This window comes from Balaenoptera acutorostrata, chromosome 6 (genome assembly GCF_949987535.1).
Source record: "Balaenoptera acutorostrata chromosome 6, mBalAcu1.1, whole genome shotgun sequence".
In the NCBI taxonomy this organism is placed as follows: domain Eukaryota; kingdom Metazoa; phylum Chordata; class Mammalia; order Artiodactyla; family Balaenopteridae; genus Balaenoptera; species Balaenoptera acutorostrata.
Window position 1 is genome coordinate 33,435,308 of NC_080069.1, and position 27,644 is coordinate 33,462,951.

At 42.4% G+C, this 27,644-nt stretch overlaps 1 protein-coding gene and 1 pseudogene across 1 annotated transcript; one reads left to right on the forward strand and one right to left on the reverse strand.

Moving 5' to 3' along the window:
• LOC103005762 (dihydropyrimidinase-like) overlaps positions 1–27,644 on the forward strand; it is a 118,253-nt pseudogene that overhangs the window by 50,432 nt on the left and 40,177 nt on the right.
• Positions 26,359–27,561, reverse strand: LOC130708487 (dendritic cell-specific transmembrane protein-like). Its single transcript, XM_057549133.1, has one exon. The coding sequence runs from the start codon at positions 27,559–27,561 to the stop codon at positions 26,359–26,361; it is 1,203 nt and encodes a 400-aa protein (XP_057405116.1).

The following is a 27,644-nucleotide window of genomic DNA, read 5'->3' on the forward strand; positions in this document are numbered from 1 at the left end:
CCTTAAGTTAGTTATTCTTAGGCTAGAAATGAAGGAAATTAAGCAGGTAATATATAGACCTTAAAAAAGAATAAGAACTAAACATCTGGATCATTACGGGCTATTCTGAAACAACTGACTAGGAAAAGGAGGACAAAGAATGTTATAGAAATCAGTAGCTAACACTGGTGAGAGAGTGGTCTAAATCTATATAGTCTGAAAACATGACTCAAAGAGACATAATCACAGCCTATAAATATCCTCCAAGCAACAATATATGTGGTAAGTAAAGGAAGTGAATTATTCACAACCTGGAGTTCAGGTCATTTTTCTTTGTCCAGTTGTCTAAGGAAGACAATGCTTTACACCTGAGCTGGTGTTGTCCTCAGACTTTACAACAGCAGAGGAGACTTAAGGCTGGTACCGCTGGAGATACCCAGGTGTAGGGTTAAAAAGAAGATCCACAGGGAATGGCCTTCCCATGGCTCTCCACCTTGCTAGGAATTAGACCGGACAGTTTGAGTGTTTTCATTTCTCCCTCACCTTTGAAAAGGAATAGATATTTGGACAAGGAGAAAGTGCATTTATCATCGTTCATATCAAAAGAGAGAATTTGACAGAAACTGAATGCTGATCCCTTATCCAGGTCGATCTATAGCACCAGCCGTCTCTACTCTTGGCCTGCTTGTTAGGAGAAAGTTGCTCATCTGAGCTGGCTGTTCCTGGCCAAAATTTATGCTGATGACCTCAAGGAGGACCTGTCTGGTGCGAGACAATGTTTTAAGCCTTCGCTAACTGTCCGCACGTCACCCATAGCTTCCCCCTGTCTCCAGCCACTCCCCCTCCTCCGTGACGGTTTGCCTCTCCTCGCCTCGCAGACTGCGTTCTCTGGAATGCCGCACACCCATCGACCACACTGCGTCACAGCCTTTAATCACTGTCTTTCTCCCTCGTTAACATTCTTGAAGTCTAATTCCATTTTTTAAAATAAATGTGTTGTTTCAGAATAGTTTTAGATTTACAGAAAAGTTGCAAAGTTACCACAGAGACTCCCAAATGCCCCACAGTGGGTTTCCGTTATGATTATCTTACGTTGCTCCGATACATTTGCTACAATGAATGAACCAGTTTTGATAGGTTAGTATTAACTAGAGTTCATACTTTGGGACTTTCTTAGTTTTTGCCTAATATTCTTTTTCCATTCCAGGATCTCATCCAGGACACCACATGACATTTAGTCGTCATGTTTCCTTAGGCTCCTTTGGTCTCTGAGAATTTTTCTGACTTTATTTTTTTATTTTTATTGAAGTACAGTTGATATACAATGTTGTGTTAATTTCTTCTGTACAGCAAAGTGATTCAGTTATACACACATACATATATATATATATATATATATATATATATATATATATATATATATATACGTTCTTTTTTATATTCTTTTCCATTATGGTTTATCACAGGATACTGAATATAGTTCTCTGTGCTGTACAGTAGGACCTTGTTGTTTATCCATTCTGTATATAACACTTGGCATCTGCTAATCCCAGCCTCCCACTCCATCCCTCCCTCTTGACAACCACAAGTCTGTTCTGTATGTTTCTGACTTTATTTTTGATGACCTTGACAGTCTTGAGGAATTCTGGTCAGGTATTTTGCAGAATGTCTCTCTATTTCTTTTTTTTTGTTTTGACGTTTCTCTCAATGTTAGCCTGGGGTTATGGGTTTGGGGAGGAAGACCATAGAGGCAAAGTACTATTTTCATCACAACCTTTCAAGGGTACCTACTATCAACGTGACTTCTCACTGTCGTTGTTGACCTGGATCAGCTGCATCCATTTTCTCCACTGTACAATTAGTCGTTTCTTCCCCTTTCCATATTGTACCTTTTAGAAGGAAGTCACTATGCACAGCCCACACTTAAGGAGTGGGGTATTATGCTCTAGTTTTATGTTTTAATTGATTCTACATCCCCAGAGTCTGACCCAGTTCAGCACAGAGTAGAAACACAATAAATGTTGAAGGGGTGAGTGAGAAGGATACAGGTTCCACACTGCATGGAAGATTGATGTGATTAAGACGTGGCATAAACTCTATTATATACTTGAAAGTTGCTAAGAGAGTAGATCTTAAATGTTCTAACCACAAAACAGAAATGGTAATTATGTGACATGATGGAGGTGCTTTGTCAGTAATCATTTTGCAATATGTAAGCGTGTATCAAATCAACACATTAGGGACTTCCCTGGTGGCGCAGTGGTTAAGAGTCCACCTGCCAATGCAGGGGACACGGGTTTGAGCCCTGGTCCTGGAAGATCCCACATGCCGCGGAGCAACTAAGCCTGTGCGCCACAACTACTGAGCCTGCGCTCTAGAGCCTGCGAGCCACAACTACTGAAGCCCGCACGCCTAGAGCCCGTGCTCCGCAACAAGAGAAGCCACCGCAATGAGAAGCCCATGCACCGCAACCAAGAGTAGCCCCCGCTCTCTGCAACTAGAGAAAAAGCCCGCACGCAGCAACGAAGACCCAACACAGCCATAAATAAATAAATTAATTAATTAATTTTTAAAAAAAATCAACACGTTAAACTCACACAATGCTATATGTCAATTACAGTTCAATAAAGCTGAGGAAAAGTAAAGAAATGACATAAAGGAAAATTGGAAAGATTTTATTCAACGACAGTTATAGTGAGGAAAAGTAAGAAGAATAGCATTTTCTCACACTTTTAACGTATTGCAAGTTATCAATAATTGTTGAAATGAATGAAGATGAATAATGGAGAAAAGATTCTCTAAGGAAAGAAGAAAGAACTGCTTCACGGGTCTTCTTTTCCTTGTGTCCCCTTCATTTTTTTTTTTTTTTTTTTTTTAAATTACAGTTGTGTTGTGTTCTTTTTTTTTTTTTTTTAATTTTATAGCTACTTTATTTATTTATTTATTTATTTTTGGCTGTGTTGGGTCTTCAGTTCGTGCGAGGGCTTTCTCTGGTTACGGCAAGTGGGGGCCACTCTTCATCGCGGTACGGGGACCGCTCTTCATCGCGGTGCGCGGGCCTTTCACCATCGCGGCCCCTCCCGTTGCGGGGCACAGGCTCCAGACGCGCAGGCTCAGCAGCTGTGGCTCACGGGCCCAGCCGCTCCGCGGCATGTGGGATCTTCCCAGACCAGGGCTCGAACCCGTGTCCCCTGCATTAGCAGGCAGATTCTCAACCACTGCACCACCAGGGAAGCCCCATTTTTTTTTTTTAATTCTTTTTTTCTCACGTCTTTTTTTTTAATACATATTTAATTAAATTAATTTATTTATTTATGGCTGTTGGGTCTTCATTTCTGTGCGAGGGCTTTCTCTAGTTGTGGCAAGCGGGGGCCACTCTTCATCGCGGTGCGCGGACCTCTCATTATCGCGACCTCTCTTATTGCGGAGCACAGGCTCCAGAGGTGCAGGCTCAGTAATTGTGGCTCACGGGCCCAGTTGCTCCGCGGCATGTGGGATCTTCCCAGACCAGGGCTGGAACCCGTGTCCCCTGCATTGGCAGGCAGATTCTCAACCACTGCGCCACCAGGGAAGCCCCTGTCCCCTTCATTTTTGAGGTTGGGGCGCAATTAGCTTTTTAAGCAGCTCTTATAATAAATAAGAGAAGAAAATGAAGTTAACAGAGGGCTATCTTCCTGGTTCTTTCATTCAGTCAGCAAGGAGCACCGCTGAGAGCCAGGCATGAGGATCAAGGTTGTACAAGAGCCAGGCCCTGCCTTTGGGAAGCTGACAGTCTATGGAGAGGAGATAAGAGATAAAGTCAAAGGGTCTCAGCCTCAGGAGGAATGTGTTAAGGGTATCACGTGGGAGGCAGAAACAAGATGCTACGGAAGCCCAGTGAGGAAAGATCATTCTTGCACTAGTGCAGTCGTTGGCATAGGACCTAGGGTCACATTAGAGAGGAGGGGAAATGAGGCTTCTGACCCTGAGAGTCAAGGCTAAACATGGAGGTGAGGTAGACTGAGGCATTGGTAGCAGGGTCTGGGTGGAGGCAGTTAAGGCCGGGGATTACAAGCAGGAAGACCAGGTTCAGGCTGTGGAAGGGAGTGGGAGGATGAGGAGGTCGTGGGCTGCCTATCTCCAGTTTTAATCTTGTTCATTACAGACACAGGCAATTTTAAAAAGAGCTTATCTAGTGAAGAAGCATCATTTAATCCAATGAACAAATCGATATATCTGTAGGATTTTTGGTCTTGCAAGATACTCCTTTTGATTTTACCTAATTTTAGTATTAGCTAAAGGCTGGTGATGTGAAGGCTTTCTGTCTGACCACAACATTAGAGTTGGAACAGAATTTTCCTTCGAAATTTCCTGAAAGGTTTTTAGCAAAAGCAATTAATTGCCCTGCTGACTAACTAGTTAGTATGTCAAATGACAGCAATGTGCATTTCACCCCAGAGCCTGAAGGGGGCGCCCACAGCCCACATTGAGCCAAGGGCCCCAACCAGGCCATTCGAGCTTCTGGTTATGCAAGAAAAAGCCAGCCTTTGGAGGATGGATGCGTTTGCTAATGATGTTTGGCTTCATGGAACATAGATGTTTTCCTTTTTTTTTTTTAAATTCTCATTACTTATTAATGGCATGTAGAAGTATGCTTGCAACACAATCTGTAACCTTAAAAATGGACTGCATTAAAGTTGCTGAAGGAGATCAAGGGAAAGATAGGCAGTGCAGCCATGTTTCTTTTTCTTTTAAACTTATAAAAAGCCGGGTGATTCCAGGGTGAGGGATCTGACATGTGGTGCTGGATGCTGAGAGAGGATTGGGAGTGGGCGTCTGTAGAGAAGGTTTGGACACCCTGTTGAAAGGTTACCTAAGACGGTACTAGCCTGTAAAAAGTTCCTGCAAAAATCAACTGCAATAGCTCTTCTGTGTCATTGCACAATCAAAACAAACTGCATTTGGTGCATATGGAGCATTCACCTTTTTTGGAAGTAAAAAGAGTCTGCTGTATTCAGTGTGACGGCCCGTTGAGCCAGTGCCTATTGCTTGTGACAGAGGTATGTGCCCTAACACATCACTACTTGGGTCAGAGCTTGAAATTTAAGGACACATTGCCTATTTAAATGTTTGGCCCATTTCTGTAGGATATCTTGGAGCTTAGAGTCAGGAGGACAAAATCAGGACTATGATTTTCATGTAGTGTCAAGACAGAATCTTGTGGTATCATGTGGTGGTAAATACAGAGACCAGTCAAATCGGCCAACTTGTTAAAAACCTTATTAGAGAAGATGGCATGTGAGTTACTTGCAAGCCTATAGCAGCAGCGATAACTCCTGTTCTGGCAATTTAAGACTATCCTATGAGCTTCCGTTCTTCTGCATTCATTAAATAGCACTTAGTTACCATGGCAACTGTCCCTTTTCATTATTTGTGAGCGGTAGGGTATCTCACAGAATCTCAAGCACACAAACACACAGCTAACACACTGTGTGCACTGGAACATTTAATGAAGACTTCTAGGCTGGACTGTATTTTGCAAAGCAGGCATACTTTGCTCACAGTTATTTTCGTTTATTATTTTTAACTCAATTATGGCAGGCTTCGACCTTGAATACACCATTCTTGAAGGCATTGTGCTGTCTTTCCTGCTTAATTTCCTTCCCTTTCTCATTGAAGATAGAGATAAAGGAATTTAACTATATTCAGAGAAGAGTAATGACTTGCAGCTTAATGAAAGTGCCCCTCTGAGTTCTAGAGAGGGCCTTGTGTGTGAAAAGGAGAAGAATGACTATTTCATCCTTGGCTAGTGGGGAGTGTGGGACGTGGGGAAAAAGAAGAAATAGGGAGTAAGGTGCCCTTTGGTGAATAGTGATGACTGTGGCTGATTATTACAGCTATGTTATCAGTGACTATTTCACGGAAGCTACTAAGCATTTTCCCTTGAAGTTGCACATCGTGTATCATTTAACTAACTTGTACACTATCATCTTCCTTCTCAAAAGAAGCGTTTGCACACACACATGCTAGCACGCACTCACACACAGGCACATAAACACAGCTACCGTGTCTCTGCTTGTAAATGTTGGTCAGCCTGAAAACTCTGCTTTTAATGCCTGTTTCTAAGACTGTTTATAACTCACTCCTCTCCCAGCCCCCAAACCCACACCATCACGTCATGTGGGAGGAGGGGAGAGAGACCCAGGCCTTGTACCACGTGTGTGGCTGGAAATGAAGACGATTTATGCCATGCTTTTTCACCGGGTTGTCTTGCAGACGTTCATGGGGGCAGCATGGCGTCAGGTGAAGGTTGACCAAGGCTCTGCTTTTGCACAGCTATCCGAGGACCCGCCACATAGTAGTTACCATAGATTTATAGAGTAATTTTGACAATTTTCTGGCAAATGATAGCAAAGTTTCTTGAGGAATAAATGACTTTTGCTAATCCACACAAAATCCAGCCCACCTTCTCAGCTGCTGGGGGCAGGAGCAGAACCAGAGCATAAAGAGAAAAAGGCTTTGGGGTTCAATTCCTACTCTGTCTGCCACATACTAACTGGATGTGACCTTGGGAATGTTATTTAATTTTTCTGAATTTCAGTCTGTTTATTTGTAAAATAGGGATGTTGATGATGATTGACGTTTATCTGATAGCATTGTTGTGTTTAAGATAGTGTACGTAAAATGCTTGGTATAATAAATGTAATAAAAAACAAAATATCTGAAATGCGTGGTACATAATTAATGTTCAGTAGTGCCTGGCGTGCAGTAGGTGCTCAGTAGTAGTAGGTGGTCAGTGTCAGTAGATGATCAATTGATCAAATAAGTGGGAGCTATTATTAACTATAATTGTGATTCAAAAGCAGTAATGACTTACTTCAGACCAAAGAGGACTAAAATTATATTTCATGTAAAGCTCCATCTCTTGTGTTTCTTACACACCTGCAACTTGCAGCAAGAATGACTAAAATTAAGGAGCTTAGTGGATTCTTTAGGCTAAGATAACCTGATTAAATCAGAACTCATGTGCCCCCAGAGCTGACTCCTTTGAAAAATTATTTGCAGTGAAACAGTTTCAACAAACCACCTAAGATCCATTTTGTGACCTTCAGAAGACATTTGCTTTAAAAAAAAGTTTTGGACTATGCATGAAAAAAGCTAGCTTGCTGATTACATACGGGTGAAATTTTAACCACTATTTATTCCAGGTTGTTTATTTAAACATGTTCTTATGCAGCTGAACCTTTCAAGTGAACTAGAAATGATTTCCAAGGACTTCACTACTAATAGCTGCAATTTTCTTCAAATGATACAGGAAAAACGGCTTAGGGACAGACCACAGTAACCCATATTCTATCGTTGACAATTTGCCTTTGCCAGAGTAAGCATAGTTTATCTTAAGCATTAGGATTTGGGTAACAAATAAGCACCAAGGGGAGGTGGTTGTATGAAACGCATAGGCTTTTCTAACCTGCTATATTTTTCTTCCTACCTGACATATGTTATAAATTTTCCTGTCTTTGGCATTTGCCTGTCTTATTTACAGCTGTATCCCTAGGTACCAAAACAGTGCCAGGAATATATAGCAGCTCAACAATTATTTATTGAGTGACTAAACCAGATATTAATTGTCTCGGGCCAGTGAACAAATGTGATTTTAAAATTTTGGTTGGGCTTTGTTTATCTGCTTCGGAAACACGTCCAAGATCGAGGTTTTACATTTTTCCCTCTGAGTTGAAAAAAAAAAGAATTCTGGCACTTCTTCCTTCTCCTTCCCCAAAGCAGTACTTGACAAGGATACGTTCCAGAGTCAGTGGCCAGTAACATTGCCAGACCTGGCCTGGCCATGAATGTGGCTTAAGCCAGATTGGATCCTTTTGTGGGTTAAACGACTCTGTGTTTTGGTCCCAGACTCATTTCTAATTCTGGCCAGTTATCTTAAAAACATGGGCCCTTGGTTATGGAGGGGTCAGAAGATGGAATGAAAATGGATGGAGGGAAATTTCGTATCAGTACCTGAAAAGAATCCCGGTGTCCTTATATTCTTAAAGCACAGCAAAGAGCACGACTTCCTACAAAGGCCTTTGGAGAAAGCATCAGTTACTATGCATTGTTCTCTTTAGAGGGCGATCACAATTGGAAGTCTATTTGGAGGCAGTGAGTAATTTAGGGAAGCACAGTCTTTTCTAATGGCCTGAACAAAGCTCAAAAAACAAAACAAAAACAAAAAACCTTAATGTAAGCTAATTTACTTTTTTTTTTTTTAAGAACAGGGGTTCTTGGGACTTCCCTGGCAGTCCGGTGGTTAAGATTCCTCACTCCCAGTGCAGGGGGCACGGGTTCAATCCCTCATCGGGAACTAAGGTCCCGCATGCTGCATGGTGCGGCCAAAAAAAAAGAAAAGGGGGCGGTTCTCAAAGTGTGGTCCCTGGACCAGTAGCATCAGCATCAGCTGGGAATGTATTAGAAATGCTAATTCTCAGGCACCTCCCGGAGCCTGCTGTCTCAGAAACTCTGAGGGTGGAGCCCAGCAACCTGTGTTTTCACAAGCCCCCCAGGGGATTCTGTTCCTCACTCAGGTTTAAGAAGCACTGGTTCTCATAGTGTGAGAGAAGACTTTGGAACTCAAAGTCCAATTAACTCCCCAAACAGAGTTCTCTGTAGCCCTGCTTGATTAGTACTAGTTTTAGGAAACTTAACTACCTAACCAAACTGTTCAGTCCTTCCTGGGATGGTTGTAATTGTTAGGATGTTCTTACTTTGGTTGCATTAAAAATTCCCTCCTTCCAGCTGCTAACATGTTTGGCCTCTGAAGCTATGAGGAATGTATCTACATTCTCAGATAATAGTTCATTCATTCATTCATTCAGTCAAACATTTGAAGAAAGACATTGGCTCCAATAAGTCATCCCATCACCAGATAAGCATCCTCAGATCCCTCAGTGGATCCTTAGGTCCATGATAGCAGAATCCCAATGTCCTGACCACACTTCTGCTCACCCTTCTCTTGACGCACACTTGTCCACATCCTACAAAGATGCAAGTCCCAGAACTGGATCCGATTCTGCTCGTCATAGCATGAGAGCAGGAACGTGTGAGGCTGATTGGTTTTATAACTAAATGCAGAACTTTGCATTTCCTTTATGACATTTTTTTCTGCGATGTACCTTATGAAATTGCCATTTGTAGGTTAAAAATGTGAAATGTGAGCAATTGCGTGGAGTTCTAATATCTTATCACATTTATTCAGTCAATAATATAAAAACTTATATTGGGCCTTCTCTGGTGTTTATATTAAGATAACAGGATTATGCTAAATGTTTTTTGTTTGTTTGTTTGTTTGTTTCACACTTTTAAGTCCATTTGAGCAGATAGTAATTTACAGTGTCCATAATTCTTCAAAGATGCAATATTTAATATAAACAGAAGTCACAAAGAATAATGCAGTTAACATTTGTGTATTAACCTTCCCAAGCCCATCTCCTCCCCTCCCCCAATAAATACCTTGAATCCTGGATTTGATGTTTATTACTCCCATGCATTTCTTCCTATTTGTACGATATATATATATATAGGTGCATTCCCAAGCACAGTATATACACAATAAATATATTTTGTGTATTTTTGGCTTTAATATGGATTGTATTGTACCATATATATTATTGTGCAACTTTCTCAATATTATGTTTATTGGCACCTAACCATGTCGAAATGTGTGTAGGTGTTTCATTCCTTTCTACTGCTGTATCGTATTCTATTTTATGAATATAGCATGATTGATTATATATCTTCCTATGCTGGTGGACATTTAGGTTGTTTCCAGTCTTTCACTGTTTCAGACAGTGTGTACATCCTTGTATACGTGTGTGAGAGTTTCTATAGGACATCTGTCTAGTCCCTGATTTGTTTTACATCAAATGCTGTCAAATTTTTGCCAGTAGAAAGATATAAAATTGCTCGATTCTTTGTAAGTAAATGCAGAACTATCCATTTGTCTCTATTACCTCTTATCTTGTCCCACATTCATTTATTCAGTTATTAAGAACCATATATTGGACCCCTGCCATGTGTCAAAGACCACAGTAGGCAGCTGAAGACAAAAGTGAGGCATAATCTCACTCCTTACTTGGGTGGCAGGGGCAGGGTTAGTGGAGAGGTGGTGGCTTTTGCTTTTTGGCTGCAGTCATTGTTTTGTGAGCTGCGAGCCTGACATTCCAAGGATCCGCTGTCACTAACAGAGTGGGATGGAATGTGGAGATGGGGTGTGGGTGGTAGGAAGTGGGGTTAGACAACTTGGGCTTACGATCCCTTCCTGTCACCTGAGGTGACACAGCAAATATCCACCTGTACACCTGGCTTTGTACCTATTTTCTTATTCTAACTGCATCCGTAATCCCTGAGATACAGAATATTAGCATCAACCAAAGACACATGAACACAGACATATAACGGTTTCCTATTCATCAGGGCCTCTGGTTACAGCCTCACATATTTTGCATAAGCATACATGTTGGCCCTGATTTCCCCACTTTATCATGTATAAACTGAGATTAAGTTTATATGTACATATATACGCATCTATATATGTGTATATATATGTAGGTTTATGCAGAGTGGTGAGCTGGGGGTGCTGAGCAGAGCATCCCTGAGTCCAAGGTCAGAGCTTCCTCGCTGGGCTGCAGGGCAGCAGACTGCGTGCTCTGTCCTCGGTGACAAGTGCGCACTTGGCATATAGGTCTCTGCAAATCTGCCAGTGCTCCTGGATCTCACTTCCCAGCACATCCTGCTGGCTGGGGGATTCTTTGGACACCAGAGGACAGTGGACATTTTCCATTTAAAAGGTTTCCTGTGCCTGCAGAACACCTACTTGGTGCCCTCCCAGAAGAGCGGGCTGTGCAAAGCAGAGAGAGCTGGGGAAGGATTGAGTCAAGTACATTAAGTTGATTTTGCAGCGGCAGCTGGTGTCACATTAAACCTATTGCCTAATTTCCTTTGTCTAACTTGATTTCTTTTTGGCTGGAAGGGAAATGGATCAGTCTTGCTTTTTATGCCGAGATGATGCTGCCTGAAGGAAATTCTCCATCAGTTCCCTGTGCCTGCCTTCAGTCCTGTAATTGGGACTGGGCAGCGACCTCCCCGGCGGCCTTCTGGAGGGGGTCACACAGGCTGCCCCTCCACGCAGAGCTTGGCGTTTGTGCCAGGCCTTTCTGCAGGTGTCTCTGGCCAGACTCTAACCTAGACAGCTTCATTTCATTTATTTTCTTCTTTTCTGTGAAGCCCTTTGCTCCCGACCTTTTCTCTATCTCTTTTCCTATATTTGGAATGCTCTCTGTCTCTCCAAAATTTCTTAAAGGTGGTTTCTTTACATTTCTGATATAATATTTCCTTCCTGTCTCCCCTCATCCCACCCCACCCCAATGTGATTCTGCCCGTTTTTTTTTTTTTTTTAATCACCAAGGAGGGACATGTTTATACTTTGCTCTTGGTTCTATTCTCCTACCCAGGCATTTAAGGAAAGCTAAGAGTCTGGAGGCAGAAAAATGAAAAGGCAGTTTAGCCACACACAGAAAATAGGAGCACTTATCTGTGCGGAAGGGTTGCTGAGTTCCTCGCATGGTGGGGATGGGAGGAGAAAGTATTAACCGGTTACCTACAAATGTATTTATTGCGTGCTCACTCTGTATAAGAAATAGCGTTGCTAAGTGCTGTGAGGGACATAAATATAAGATTTAACACCTACCATCAAAGAGGCTGCATTCTGGTTGGACAGACAAGATATAAACATGGGAAAGGATAAGATAACTCTTGGAAGAGGAAAATTAGAAACGCTCAACACATCAGTTCAAGAAGTGGGGAGGGTCTCATGTGCTTGACTCCTACCAATGAGTGGTCCAAATAATTGTCCTGAGTTGAGGTCATCAAGCCGTCACAGAAGACCGGGTTGGGCTTGGGAAAGGGCTTTGACCTAGCTGAATCCTTGGGGACGGTTCTGGATAAGTAGACGGGGGCAGTAAAGCCCTCCAGATGGAGAAGTCAGGGATAAATGAGGGAAAATGGAAAAGATAATTCAGTGGGCAATCAAGAGACCCAGGAGGCTGGGCAGAGGGGTCAAGGTGGCAGGCAGCTGGAGACAAGATTAGTCCTGGCCAAACTGCCAAGGGCTTTGAATGGTAGTTTGAGTACAGAAGATTTTTCTCTTAGGCAGCACGAGCTATTGAATGTCTTTGTGTGAGGATTTGAATTGATCTAAATCTGTACCTCCCTATTTTCACATGGCATAAGTGGAAAATGGTCATTTGTAGAGTATACGGCACTAAAGAGAAAGGGATTTGGAGACTGGGAGGAGAATATAGCAAAAGCAACTTGTCCTGGTTTGCCTGGAACCTTCCCAGTTTTCCCATAGCACTGAAAGTCTCATGTCCAGACAAATCCTCAATGACTGCTTGTCACCTGGGAGAATACTTTTGGTCAAAGGTGACTAGCCTATGAGCTCTGCCCACACCTGGTCACCCTGGGATCTCAGAGTTTCAATCTTGCATCCGGGCTCATCAGTTGGGAAACCTTGATTAAATAGTATTTTAGGGTTATGAGTGGGCAGGATGGGTTGGAGTCTGGAAGCATGGTCAGGAGGCTATTGGTGGAGTCTGGCTTGAGGGGATAAGGCCTCAGACAAGATGATGGCAAGGAAAATGGGGGGAAAAAATTGATTTAAGACATTTTTCCCCCAGGGAGGAAAAGTTCTCCTAACAACCAGGAGAAAAATTGAAAATTGAATGAGGTAAAGGAGTCAGAAATGACTTCAAAACAACTGCAGCTTTGTTCATTTATGACCCAAGCATTTATTGAGTGCCAACTGGGTGCAAAATATCATACTCAAAGTTGAGTGAGAAATGTGTTCCCCTTATATAACTTAGGACCTAATTGGACACATTAAATAAAATTTTTTTAAAAACTCTTCAAATAACTATAATATAAGGTAAAAGGTCAGGGTGTGTGGCACAGTAGTTAAGGGGCATGGGATTCAGAGCAGAAGTGGGTCACTAGATTCAAATCTCAAATACTAGCTGCATGACCTTGGACAAGTTACCTTTTCAATTCTCAGTTTCCTCTCAGACCCACAGTAATGTAGATATGCTAATCATAGTGCCAAGCTCTGGGCCTTGTTGGAAGGAGATAATACCTTCAACATGGTGCATGGCATATGGTAAAACTTTAAGCAACATTAATATCATTATCATTATCACATACAAAGTGGTAAGACACGAGAGATTTACTACCTAGCAGGGAGGTGTCAAAGTAAATGACTTTTTTTTTTTTTAATAATTAATTAATTAATTAATTAATTCTTTTTGGCTGTGTTGGGTCTTCGTTTCTGTGCGAGGGCTTTCTCTAGTTGTGGCAAGCGGGGACCACTCTTCATCGCGGTGCGCAGGCCTCTCACTGTCGCGGCCTCTCTTGTTGCGGAGCACAGGCTCCAGACGCACAGGCTCAGCAATTGTGGCTCACGGGCCTAGTCGCTCCGCGGCATGTGGGATCTTCCCAGACCAGGGCTCGAACCCGTGTCCCCTGCATTGGCAGGCAGACTGTCAACCACTGCGCCACCAGGGAAGCCCTAAATGACTTTTATAAAGTGAGAACCTATAGAAAAAAAAAAAAAAAAAAAAAGCTTAGACGAATCAACAATAGTTCCAGAATTACAGTTTGTTTTGTCAATCATAGTTTCACTCCTGTTTATGCATATCCACTTCTGCACATTTAGTTTGCGATTGGCGTGTCAGTGGGGTGCAGTTGTACCTGCAATTTAGGTAAAATGCCCCTTAGATGTCACATTGCAAAGGGCCATTAATCAGTGTTGGATGTCTGACCCTGTGGGGCAGTGGTCTCCAGAGAAGGGTCTCTATATAATTTCTTTATTTTAGTTATAACTTGGATTACTTTTTACAGTTTTTTAAATTTTTTTTTCTTTTGCTATTTTAAATCCAAATTTTTGATTATTTCTATTGGATGAGTTACTAAGAGCAGAATTACTATATCAAAGGGTATATGCATTTAAGGGTTCTCTGCATATGTGGTTACCTCCTCATGGTTCCTCACCAACTCTGGGTACAATCTTTTTTTTTTCCCTTTGATTTTTGTTACTTTTGCAGGTAAAAATTTTTACCTTTCAGCTACAAATTGCATATATTTGAGCACTAAGGAAGTTGAATATTTTTCCATGTTTATTAGTCATTGGGTTTTTTTCCTTATGAAGAAATATCGGTTCATGCCCTTTGTTCATTTTTCATTTGGTAAAGTGTTATTATTTGTCTCTTCATTTAAAGGGGTCTGTCTTATTTCTTGCAAACTCCCCAGGTTCTTTTGAGAAATAAATGCTATAGTTACATGAAAGTGTTTTGCATAAACTGTAAGGACCTATATGCATGTTATTATTATTGAAAAATTGACCTTGTTCATATGTTAGAGTCATATTTATAACAAAGAGGTCCTTGCAAATTCAGAAATAGACTTGACTAGAGTGTGAGCTCAGTTCCCGTCGGGATTTTTGTCTGTTTTATTCACTGCTGCATCCCCAGTGCCTAGAACAGTGTGTGGCATGGAGTAGTGATCAATAAATACATGTTAAATGAATGGAATATGAGATAAACACATAGATGGATAGAGATTTTCTACAATGTTCCACCAAGTTGACTTCATTTCATTTTCTTTTTTGCCTCAAGCTGGAAGCAAATAGAGTTGTGTATGGCTGGTAGGTCAGAGCTGTGAAATAGTGTTCTTATCATTCTGGACTTAGGAAGCTCATTTCTTAGAACCTAACTTTCTTTATGGGAACATTGTAAGCCTAATTAGTAATTCTACCTCATTTATTTAAGTGATAAACCAGAGACAAGAAGAGTTTAGTGACCCAAGCATGGCTTTCAGCAGTATGATAGAAGACCCAAGTTGTTGTTCTATTTTTATATAAGAGCATTTCTAATTCCTAAATATATGACAAGCCTCCTAGTCTGTCCATGCCTCACTTGTGGTTTCTGGCAATTATGAGAATAAATTGTACACAAGGTCTAAAATAAAACATGACAGTATGCCTTAAAATTGATTCATTCTTTGGTTGCCTATTTTGCGGGAAAGGTTTTGCATAGAAATTTATGCTAATGAGTTTAATCTCCTATATAGACTTAAATTCAACTACCCACAGGTGCCTGGTACCAGCTTCTTTTCTAGAGTTTCTCTGCTCTGTTTTTATCCCTAATTATCCTACCTCACATTGTTTTCCTTTTAAGGTGCTTTAGTGTTTCTGGCAGAAGATGGGGTAAAATTTCATATAAATGTGCATTTTGCTCCAGACTCGTGTTCTGGATGGATCACTTACAGTGGGAGACAATACATGATGGTTAAGTGCTTTGTTTTTGAGGCACACAGAATCTTATTTATGATCTTAGGTGAGTTACTCAGCTTCCCTGAGCCTCAATTTCTTCATTTATAAAATAGGTATTTAAAAAACCCTGCTTCCATTGGATTGTAAGGATTAAATAAAATAATGTGTGAAAAGATGTTAGCATAGGGTTTGACAAATAAGCAAGGAGGAAATAGAGGCTGCAACTGAATATTATTATTTATTATTGTCATGTTCATCATAGATGGCTGGGCCATGGCTCTTAGCCACTGAGGTGCTATTAGCAAATGTAAGAAAAAAGCAAGTGAAAATGTCAAAGCAAGAGACAAGGAAAGAGAGATAGATGCCTGCAAGAAACAATCCCAGAAGCACCCCATCCAGGATATATCAGTCAGGGTTCAAACAGAGAAGTGGAACCACCTGGAGATACAGATATAGATACAGATACAGATGTATACACACATGCATATATACATATATGTGTGTGTAGATATATGTGCACATGTATATATACATAGGTATACACATACATGTATGTATATATGATTTGACCTTTCACAACTGTAGGAGCTGGTTGATCAGTGTCTGCAAGGCTGCTGTCTTTGCATCTGATGCTGGAGCTTGAAGTCCAGCGGTCAGGCCATCGGGAGGGGAAGATGGAGGTCCAGTGGGAAGTGCAGAGACAAGGTGGAACCACAATCGCAAGCTGGGCCCGACAGGGAGGACGGAGTGACACCAGTGCCTGTTCTTGTTGCCTCTGCCCTTGCTGGTGTGGCGTGGATGTCAAACTTTGGTCATGGGCCCAAACACACACTGGGCCCAGGCTCAGCCCCAGTGGCTCCTCACGCCAGATGAGCCCGCAGATAATTGGAGCTGCACATTGGCCGCTGCTTCACTTCCACCCTCTGAGGCCTGGGTGTCATTATCCACGTGGTTATCTGTTTTGAGGTGAAGACACTGAGGGGTACAGAGAGGTTATTCATTTGCTTCAAATCACACAGCTGCAAAGGGCAGAGCTGGGATCCAGAGCAGGCCTGGTTGACTTGTTGACTAATCTCTTAAACACTGCAAAGTTACAGCTGCCCCAAAAGGCAGGGAAGGAAGGCATACCTACCGCCCAGCGGTTAACATGTGGTCTCTGGTAACCTTTTTAATGAGTGAAGAATGTAGTGCTTTCATCCTTGGAGCAGGGGGTGCTCACGGAAGGTGGAGTGTGGTGAAGGAGGGTGGAATGGGGGTTCAGCCTGCCCGTGTTTATTTCCTCCCGACCGCGTACTTCCTGTGTAACTCGGACAATTTACTCAACCCCTCTCAGTCTCCATTTCCTCGTCTGTTAAATGGAGATAATGAGTTCTTGAGAGATGAGGTGAGGCGTGCACATGGAAGAACCCAGAATATAGCTTAATGGACATTGACCACACCTGGAACTTGCTGGGCCCCTAATTGAAGTGACTTGGAAATAGAATCATGTGACGTTCTGTTTGCCTCATCACTTTCTCGGGAATGCTGGAGGCCAGGGCTCTGTTCTTAGGATTGCGGAGCCGGAAATTCTCTCTGACTTTTGAGGAGGTGCTGTAGCCCATCCTGGTGGATTTCACACAGTTCATTGGCCGCCTGTGTCCACGGATCTCTTTCCTGGCCGCAGACTTTGCTCTTGTTCTTCACTAACACACCTCACTCCCGATTGTCACGAAGTTATTTTCCAGTGTCAAACTACATTTCATCTGCCAGCATTTCTGCTCACTACCTCTTTTTATTTTCCTCAGCAGGGATGGAAGGAAAATAGGTCATCTTTTTCGTTTCAAAAAAAAGAGTAAAGTTTAGAAGTGCCCCAGACATTTACGTGATCCAGCGTTCTCTTTTCCATCCCTTTATTGAGAACCCTACTGACTTCCCTTTATATTCCAGTAAGTCTTCTTTCTTCCTGAAATATGGTATTAGAGCTGAACATAATCATAAATACCTGGCTGACTCTGGTTTGCAAGAAGGATAGTGTGTGAATTTTACCCATTGTATTCCTGTGTAGAAAACGCACATCTTTTTCTGCCCAAGTTGTGCCCCTAGATAGTCTGTCAAACAATGTCATCTTGCCAAGGGCAAGGCAGCCTCCCAGGAAGGGTGACAATATAATTACAAGACCAAGTCCACACCCCATCCCAGAAAGTTATTTCTAACTCTTACCAATATGTTAGGCCAACAGCCTCACCTTCCAAAAGCTAATAATCATACCTCACCTATAAGAACTTATCTGTTTAATATTCATAGGACATACATCCTAGTATCATGCTAGCTTTTGCTGATTCACATTCAGCTCCTCTTCCTTCAAGACACTAAATTATTTTTAATTCCCCACTTTCTGAAAACTAGTATATAGAACATGAAATATTTATGTTAAGTAGTAATGTCAAAATTTGCTAATAACTTATTTTTAGATAAACAAATATGTATCTAAAATGCCTTCTATTTGCTCAGTGCTGTGCAAGGCACAGGGGGTGAAAGATGTGGGACCTACTTCCAAGTCAACTTTCTAGAATCTAAATCCAGTTTATCTAACCATGGTCTGCACCACCATCCATGACCTGGATGACATAACTCCAAGGACGAAATAGCCGGCTTACCCGATCGGTTTATTTCTTTAAGTCAATGCTTGGGCAGCATTATTATGAACCTGTATTAAGTGTTTTGTTGTCCATGTAGCACCAGTAGAGTTCCAAGTTATTGTCCAATTTAGATTTAATATTGTGGCTGAAGCAGTTCCCATTTTCTCTTCTGTGGGAGGCGGTGCAGAAGTCTGCATCGAGGATGGAAGATTGATGGGTGCAGTGAGCAGCAACTTTGCTTAATAATGAGAATGTACTTGAAGTAGCACCACTTAGCATTTCCAGAGATGTGGTTGCTTTGCTCCCCCTTTATATAACTTGTCACATCCAAGAAATTGACAGAAGAAGTAGTCTGAAATAGACAGTTGGAGCACACGTCAAAAAAATATTTTCCATCATGATCACATGGAGAATGACCAATTTCAGTTTAAGGAATTTTTAATAGCATCCTAAATCCCTTGCCGCTAAACAGAAGACAGACTAAGAAACACTAGGAAGTAAGGAACGAGCTGCTTCCCATTTGTTTTCTGGTGGATGAAGAATGTTTTCACTGACTGCATGCTTTCCAAGTAGCTTCTCATAGAGCTTTCAAGGGGCAACACTGTCTAGTGGTTAAGAGCCTAGCCTTTTATCTCATCTGAGCTGCATGAACTTACTAGCTGTGTAACATGGGGTGAGTTATTCACCTTTTTGTGTCTCATCATCCTTGTCTATTGCATGGTGCTGTTGGGAAGCTTTAAATGGTTACTATTCCTTCATGTTGAATATACAAGATGTCATATAACACAGTGTAGAGAGATGAGGTATATTTTTAAAGAAGCCACTAATAGACCTGATATGATTCTTTCAACCTTTTTTTTGGTTCTCATGGCAACCTGGTAAGGATCCATCCATGCCATGGACAAAGTGGCTGAGTTGGAGGCAGTATAACAAAATACCTAAACAAGTCATTTCTCTGGGGTCAGGAAGACCCACATTGTTTTAAGAAATTATCTTCCTTTCCCCAGTGTTCTCTTTGAATGCACACGGGCAGTCTCCCACAGGCTATTTTGCTTCAGTGATTTTCTCATCTATAAGAGCACGCAGCTCTTTGATAGGAAGCTATTTGCAAAGGGACAGAATGTTTTTCTGCAGCTGTGATATGAGTGGTATCAAAGTTATTGACACAGTTGAAAAATAGCTTAATGTTATCTTCAAGGCTTCCGCTTTCCTGTCGGCTTGAGCCTTGGAGATGTGTATAATTGGGACTCAGTAAGACAACCTTGATACACCTCTGCAGAGAAATGTGCCCGTTTGATACAGGCTCAAAGCGAGTTTGACAAAGAGCAGCTTTTCCCTTGGGGCAGGGTGACCACGGAGAATCTGCTAATGAAGAGTTAATGGCCCAGGAACCCCAGCTTCACTTACCAGACGGGAAGGCTTTAATCATTCCTATCCTTCCTGTCACCACCAGGACAGGCCAACAGCCTAGCCATCCAGTCAGTAATTAGAGAGAAGGTATTTCTCTACTCTCCTGAGCTGACTGTCACATTGTTAAATTTGAAAACTATTTGATGATGAATCTCACAGCTCTTTGGTTTGACTGATGAGTGGAATCAGAGCACCGCCCCACATTCGCATCTGTTCTGTGGACAGATTTGGTGGAAAATAGTTTCTTGTTTCTTCTTGAGTCGCAGACCTTTTGACCTGTGCCTTGGAGACATCCATGGGCTCTTCATTACAGGAATTACTCTCCAAAGGACAAGGTCTTCATCAGTCAGCGTCTTTGGTTGCAAACCATAGCAACTAACTTACACGCAGATGAGCAAAACCACACTCTGTGGGAAGGCCATGGGGTGCCCACAGATCAAAGGAATAGTCAGTGCTCCAGGCTTTGAAAGGACAGAGTCCAAGGCAGCCCTGGACAGCCTGCAGCAGGAATTGCTCTGTGTTCAGGGATGCACCCTCCAATCCCTTAAAAAAAAATTTCTTTTTGTCATTCTACCAAAGATTCAAATTCCCGGGAAACAATGCAGTTCCCCCTCTCTTGGCTAGGGAAGAATAGGGCACCATGCCTAACCATCTTGCCAGATATCTCCAATGGGGGAGAGATGTTTCTTAAAGAAAAACTGGGGGAATGCTGAAACCAGAAGAAGGGAGAGTGTATGCTAAGGGATGGAACTACAGAGCTTGCTACACTGCATCCCTCAGAATAGGATCACGTGTGTGGCTGAAATGCACTGCAAAGCTCCATGTCACCTGCTCCAATTTATCTCACAGTGTTGCTGAACCTTAGGACGGTGACATGTTAGCCCATTGACTGAATCCCTTCTAGTTAGAGCCCAGACGTGTGTTCCTGCTTTCTTCTAAGATGGTTGAAAGAAAAAGATGGATCAGGCAGGGTTCTTAGCTGCAACCAAGAGAAATCTGCGCTAGGTGGTTAAGCAAAAGAGGAATGTACTAAAAGAACTGGGTGACTCAGAGGATCTCCAGGAGGGCCAGAAGACCAGGCTGAGAGGCTGTGTAGCCAGGGCCAATGCCCCAGGCCTACCATAGGGCAGTAGAGAGCCCCAGCGCTGCCCCTGGGCTCAGTTGCCATGGATTGCTTCACTGAGGCGGGGCTTGGACCCTAGTGCTAAACCCCTGTCACAGCTGGCCTGAAAAACAGGATTGACCCATCTCTACCTTCACCAACATGGATCCTGCAGCACCTGCTTCCTGAGTCACCAGCTTGCCCTGCAAAGTACGGTGCTGGGGCACCATTTTGGAGGAGACCAGGCGACATGACCGGGCCCCAGCTGCAGAGGGGCCTGGGAAGGCATGTTCTGGCTTCTGCCTTAGAACAGAAGGCCTCTGCCTTGGAGGAAGCATGTTCAAAGGAACAGCAAGTGTCCTTAGAAAGGCAGTTGTGTGACTTTGAACTTGTGTTCATTCCACTAATGGACCACATCCCCCATACAGCACTAGTAATGAATAGATGTTAAATACATTTTGTAATAATTTTATAAACCTTATGATGATATTGCATTCTATTTTTTGTTGAAAACAAATATTGAAAATGTACCACAATTTTTTAAATCTTCTTATGACGGGGTTATAGATACACCAGTATGCTCAAAAAGTGGCAGTGATTCCAACCTGTCAGAGGTTCCTTCAATATCAAGCTGTATGAACCTTGGGCAAACTCTTACACAGCTGTATTTGAGCATTACCATCCAGGACATGGTGTAATAGTACTTAGCTGCGGACTTAATCGTGTTGATAATATTGGTATTGCTAAGTATTTTTAGGTATCAATAAACAAATGTTTCATCTAACTGGATAAGATACAACTAAGAATGATAATTATAACAATGTTCCTTTATTTATTTATTACTAATGAGCTTGTACAGTTCACCAGAAATGCTAAGTACACAACAGAACTTTAGGACTGGATGTTTACATTCCATGTAAGTCAGTGTTCTATTATTTCCAAAACACTGTAATTATCAAGAGATCATTACAATTGGTTCAGATAAATGCTACAACACAGAGGAAAATGCAAGGTTTTGCCGTGGGTTGTCAGGGTCAGCTTCTAGGAACCAGAAGCTGGCCCTTCCCTTCCCTTCCCTTCCCTTCCCTTCCCTTCCCTTCCCTTCCCTTCCCTTTCGTTTCTGTTTCATTTCCTTTCTTTTCTCTTCTGTTTTCTTCTCTTCTTTTCTTTTCCAGCTTTATTGAGATATGATTGACATGGGACCAGGATTTTTGAGCAGAGTCTTGGGGCAGGGAGGGGGCATATCTGAGCAGTGAGAAGGGCACCCAGGGAAAAGGAAGACTCAGAAGTGTGGAAGTTCCTAAAGAACTGGAGACTCGCAGCTCTGGCTGGAAGGAAAAAGTTGGGTGAGGAATGACACCCTGTCAGACACCTTCCAATGTGAAAGTGGAAGCACATTCTTTTTGCTGCTGGTGATAATGCCGAGAATTTACATTTTGTGTTAATTTGACCTCATTGACATAATACCTTATTATAGAGAATCACTTAGATGTTGCCTAATTGCCTTCTTTCTCTTGCTAACCCCAATGCTGAGAAAGTCAAAAAAATGGCCTTTGTTTTGGCTGTGGCAGAGAAATCTGATTTGATATTTTGTTGTCACAGATCTTTTGCTTTCATATTTATTTGTTTTTTCCTAGGCCACCCAAGCACTTTAATGCGTGTATTTCCTTTTGCATTTGTCCACATGCATATGTATTTTCCCATGCTTTCTGTAACTTTTTTCCCATTTAAATTATATAATTATCATTTTCTTTGCTTCCCCAGTATATTCTTATTTCTAGTCTTTCACAGAAGCCCAATGTTCCATTGAGTAATCACTGGGAAATTGTTATGCTTCAGTTTTTCAATAGTTTAGATATCGTAATGGCAATTTTTGTGTATAGAACTTATTTCTTCTGTTAGATTATTTTCCTAACAGCATCTGTAACTCTTAACTTCCTGCTTGGAAAAATAAAGTTTTATGTCTTAGGGTTTTCCCTTTTTTGCCTCCCATTCTTGTATGTAAATAACCATTTCAGCATGAATTATTATGCATTTTACTTTCTCTGTATAGCAGCCTTACTAATACATCTGTCCAGACATGCTTATATAACATTGTACAGTATAAGCCCAAGAGCTTCTGCCATCAGTGTAACTGTGATATGCAGGAAAGCAGTAGCCCAGACTATGGAAGTATCGAAGAGAAATTGTGATGGTCATAAAACGACACTCTAGCCTGAAGGTCTAAATCTCCTCTATGTTGTTTCCTAGATTTATTTTCTTTAAGTTTGTATCTTTCATCACCAACTCATAACTTATCATAACTCATTCTATACCTAGTAACCCTTTAACTATTTTATTCATTTTCCTACTTTGATGACATTACTTACTATTTGATCAGTACTCTTCCCTCCTCCTTAGTGTTTGAAATTATTGTTGTTGTATTTGTACCTGCCTCCTATTTGTTAACCTTTTAAATGTTTCTCTGTACCAGTAAGTTGGTTCCTAAGGATACTGAAAGCTCTTTTTGTGCAGCATACACTGGCCATAGGACCCAGTGATGCCACTCATGGGAATTTACACTAAGAAAAGCGTTCACACCAAACATATACATGAATCTTTATAATATCTGTATTCATAATCATCAAAAACTGGAAACAACCCAAATGTCCTTCAGTAGGTGAATGGATAAACACTCTGTGGTGTATTCATACATTGGAATACTACTCAGCAATTAAAAAGGAATGACCTATTGATACACACAACAACTTGGATAAATCTCAAAATAGTTATGCCAAATGAAAGAAGTCAGCTTCAAAAGGTTACATACTCTATGATTCCATTTACATGACATTCTTGAAAAGAGACTGCTCTGGAGATAGAGAACAGATCAAGGATTTCCAGGAGTTATGCCTGGGGGGAGGTTATGACTACACAGGGATGGTATGAGTTTTGGGGGGCGATGGAACTGTTTGTGTCCTGAATGTTGTGAGGATAACAAATCTATCCAGGTGTCAACAGTCATAGAACTAACACTAAAAATGTAAATTTTATTGTATGTTAACTTAAAAAATATGAAAAGATTCCCGTTTCATCAAAGTAGTCGTAGGTCCTTTGACAAGTTATTTAACCTCTCTAAATCTCAATTTATTTACTTGTCAAGTGTAGAAAATACTCTCTACCTTGAAGAGGTGTCATAAAGATGAACTAGAATGTCATAAAGCCTCTACCTGACATACAGGAAAATCTTCTTTTTCTTTTCCATGCTGATATTTCTCATTGGGAGCAGATTCTTTTTCATGATTATTATTACCTGGGCTTTTTTACAGTTATTTGTCTCTTGGGGAACAGACTGGAGGGTTTCAAGCAGAAAAGTGACCTGATCTGATGTTCATTTTTAAAATATCATTTGAGCAGCTTTGTGGGGGGGTGGTAAGGAGTGTAGGAGGGTAAGAATGGAAACATGGAGGCCAGTAAGAGGTGTTGGGGGTTGTCCAGATGAGAGATGATGGTGGCGTGGACTCGGTGGGAGCGATGGAGGGGGAGAGAAATGGGCAGGTTTGGGATTTATTTTTTTTTTGGAGGTAGAACCAACAGGCTTGATGATGGTTTGAGGAGTGAGGAAAGGTGGCTGGGGGTGTCATTTACTGAGATGAGAAACTCAAGGGAGGAGCAAACTCGAGTGTGTGGGCTGGAGTCATCATGGAAAATCAAGAATTCTGTTTGGGTGTGTTAAGGAGTGGAAACCAAACAGATAATTGGGTACAGGATTCTGGAACCCAGGACCAGGTCAGCGTTGTGTCGTTCATTTCCACTGGAGGTGCCACAGTGAGTCTCCCAGCTCCGCTCCTCCAGATTAGGGTTGCAGGGGAGCTTTTAGCTGCTATTCCTTTGACCTAGCCTTGGGATTTTTAGCAAAGCACTTTTCTTTAATCCATTCCTGAGAGCAAGCCCTTGTAGAAACTTCAGATTATGCTTGTATGATCCACTGCTGCCAGATTTTCTTTTTCCTTTTCCATTTAATGTGATTTAGGGAAAGGCGAACACCCAGTATTTCCAAATATCCAGCTTAGAAGTCATTTCATACTGTGTAAGATTGAAAAGTATTAATAAACTACTGAGAATACTGATGAATATGCAAATACATGACAAAATATGCTGAGGTTATATTCAACATATTTTGTTATTTTTATTGTCCTCAAATTTCCAGTTTTGCCACAGACAAGGGAAAGAAATTCAAGATACAATTTTCCTTTTCAAGGTATAATTTTTTCTAGGTTGAATTTTTTAAAGTTTTATTTACTTTTTTATACAGCAGTTTCTTATTAGTTATCTATTTTATACATATTAGTGTATATATGTCAATCCCAATCTCCCAATTCATCCCACCACCACCACCCCTCCCACCCATTACCGCATGGGTAATGTGCTGGGCACATAGTAGGTGCTCAATAAGTAGCGACTGTACCTATTTTTACTTACAGTGTCCACCCATCCAGCCAGGTCTATTCACGTCGTTTCCCACTTTTCTTCTTTATTTAAAATTGTATAAAAGTGGGAGAAAACTTGAGCCAATGTTTCTTTTCTTGCTTGACTTCTCCTTTGCAAATCTGCTGCAGTGGAGAGACCAGGAACCTCCAAGGGCATCGTGGGATAAGGGCAGGGCACTGCCAGTTACATGGAAGCCGGCTGCTGGTGGCACAGCCTCCCAGGCTCGGCAGGAGAGACTTTGAGGCGAGCTCCCACAGCAGTCTCGTGCTCGCATCTGTTCTGCGCCCACCACCCTGCTGTCATTGTGAGCGTACGTGGTGGCCTCCCCCGCCAGGACGTGAGCCCCTCGATGGCAGCCATCACGGTCTAGACAACTTTGCATCCCCAGGACCCAGCAACACCCCAAAATGTATTTGCCAGGACATTGTCATTGGAAAGCTTCTGGGCCTTTTTTGGAAGGCAGACTTGCTTTTCTCCACTCGTCTATCTAAAACAGTGAGAATTCACAAAACAGGCATGGGTTTTGGCTCAGAGAGAAATAGATGAGAGAGGAGCAAAAAGATAAAGAAGGAGAGGAAGAACTGAGAGGGGAAGATCAAAAAAGGGACTACAGGAGGGGGATGCACTGTGGGGGAGAGGAGGAGAGAAGCCCTTTTACCAGCCGCTGCCCCGGATCAAGCCTGGCTGAAAATCTTGTTTGGCTTTCATTTGAAACACTGTTTCCATTATCCACCCTCCTCCAGATATGTAGAGCAACGGGGGGTTCTTGTAATTAACTGAAGACTTCAGAGGAAGCAGAGGGCTCAGAGTAATCAACTCTGAGAAGCAGCCCAGGATTAGGCGGGGCAGGGGCCAGACAGTACCTTCGGAGCCAGGAGAAAAGGGGAGGGAGAGTGTGGATGCAGCAGGAGCAAATGGGCTTTCAAAGGAGGGTTTTCAGGTCCCTTTCTGCTCTTCCCCTCTGAGATTGCCCCAGCAGAGGCACAATCTATTGTGGCTCGATAAAGAGGAGGGAAAATCAGACATATGGAAACAGTAGATGGCATGTTCACCAGCCCAGGCTAGTGCACAACACCCAGCGCGCATGACATTCACACACACACACACACACACACGTGCACATGTACACACATACAACTACACACACTACGTGTGCACATGCACACAGAGGCACACACTAGACACACATGTGCACGTTCCACCTAGCGCAGAACGCTACGTTTAAAAACAAATAAGACAAGGATCTGACAGTATCCAGATCCTCTGAAATGTCTACATAATCATAAATTTCCACAGGGAAAAATGGAAAAGAGAAAAGATGGGATGAACAAAGACCATGGTCTCCTCTGTTGCAGTACGGCTGCCACAGGAAACTAATACAGTGATCAAAAATGTTCAGGGTGTTCTCATACTCTAACATTGGGGTTTCAACTCAATCTAACCAACATTTTGGGTGTTCTTCCTACATGCCAGGCTCTGTGCCAGGCACTGAGAATCCAGAGGGGAATAAGACACTGCCCTGCCTTGGGAAGTTCACGATCTTTTGCAAACACACAGCAAACAGCTGGGATACACAGTGAGACGGGCCTGCGAGCACCTACCTCTCTGTGCAACTTCAAGTGAACCTCAGGCCCTGGCAAGCTTTGGAGATGTTTGCTGACGGAGAAGATGAGCCAATACAGCAGATAATCTATGGCTGCAAACAACACCCAGATGTAGAGATGGGTAAGCACCAGGAGGAAAAACAGCCCCAGGTTTTTCCTGTCTTTAGGAGTCAGCCAGAAAGATGGGATGATGACATACTTCTTCCTTTCCTGCTTATTCAGCGGGAGGACGCAGGGCCTCTGTGCATGCCTCTCCCTCTCGTCAAACTGAACAACTTGTCTGGTGATGTAGATGTTCTCAAACTTCCAACCACAGGAGCCCAAAAGTCGCCTCATGAAGAGGCCAGTGCCAAGTAGCACCAGCAGAAGCCCTGTGAGGGCAAATAGCTGCCGCCCCAGGGAAGACAACACCTCTGTCGCCGTCACTACCTGGTACAAGACATGCAGGGCTCTGTCTGTAGTGTCATTGAGCTGTGCCTCCAGGGCTTGGCTGGGACTAAAAAGAGAGACCTCCAGGGTTTGGTTCCAAGAAACAAGGTCATCAAATAGACTTAGGTGAGTGGCAAGGCCGTATATCCACTGAATTGCTTCAATATATTTTTTCAAAAGTGGAAAATGGATGGAAAAGCTCTTTGCCCTTAGGTTGCAAGTCATACTGTCCAGGAGACCTTTAAAGTTGTGAAAAATATTTTCCACGTGTCCAAAGATTACTATCCCTGTGCCAGCGGTGATCAAAGCGTTCCTGCCTTCACGCAGGCCACACGAGAGGAAGAAGAGCAGAATGAAACACCGTGCGTGCTTGGAGCAGCACAGCAGAGCACACGTGACCATCCAGGAGGTGGTGAAGACTACGAATGAGGACAGAAGCCAGGAGAAGGCCCCAGAGAGGAGGCCCACGGAAATGAAAGCAACAAAACAGCAAGTGCCCAAATGTTGGGTGAAGTCCATCCATCCAAGGCTCCTTGGAGACACATACGTCCTCCAAAGACTGAGGAAGATATTGGTGCCTGAGGCCCAGACACCCATGCTCCCTGTGTCCCTGGAAATGAAAGAGAAACAGGGTCAGATGTTACGTTTAAATGTCCTCTGTCACTTTGTAAAGGGCACGA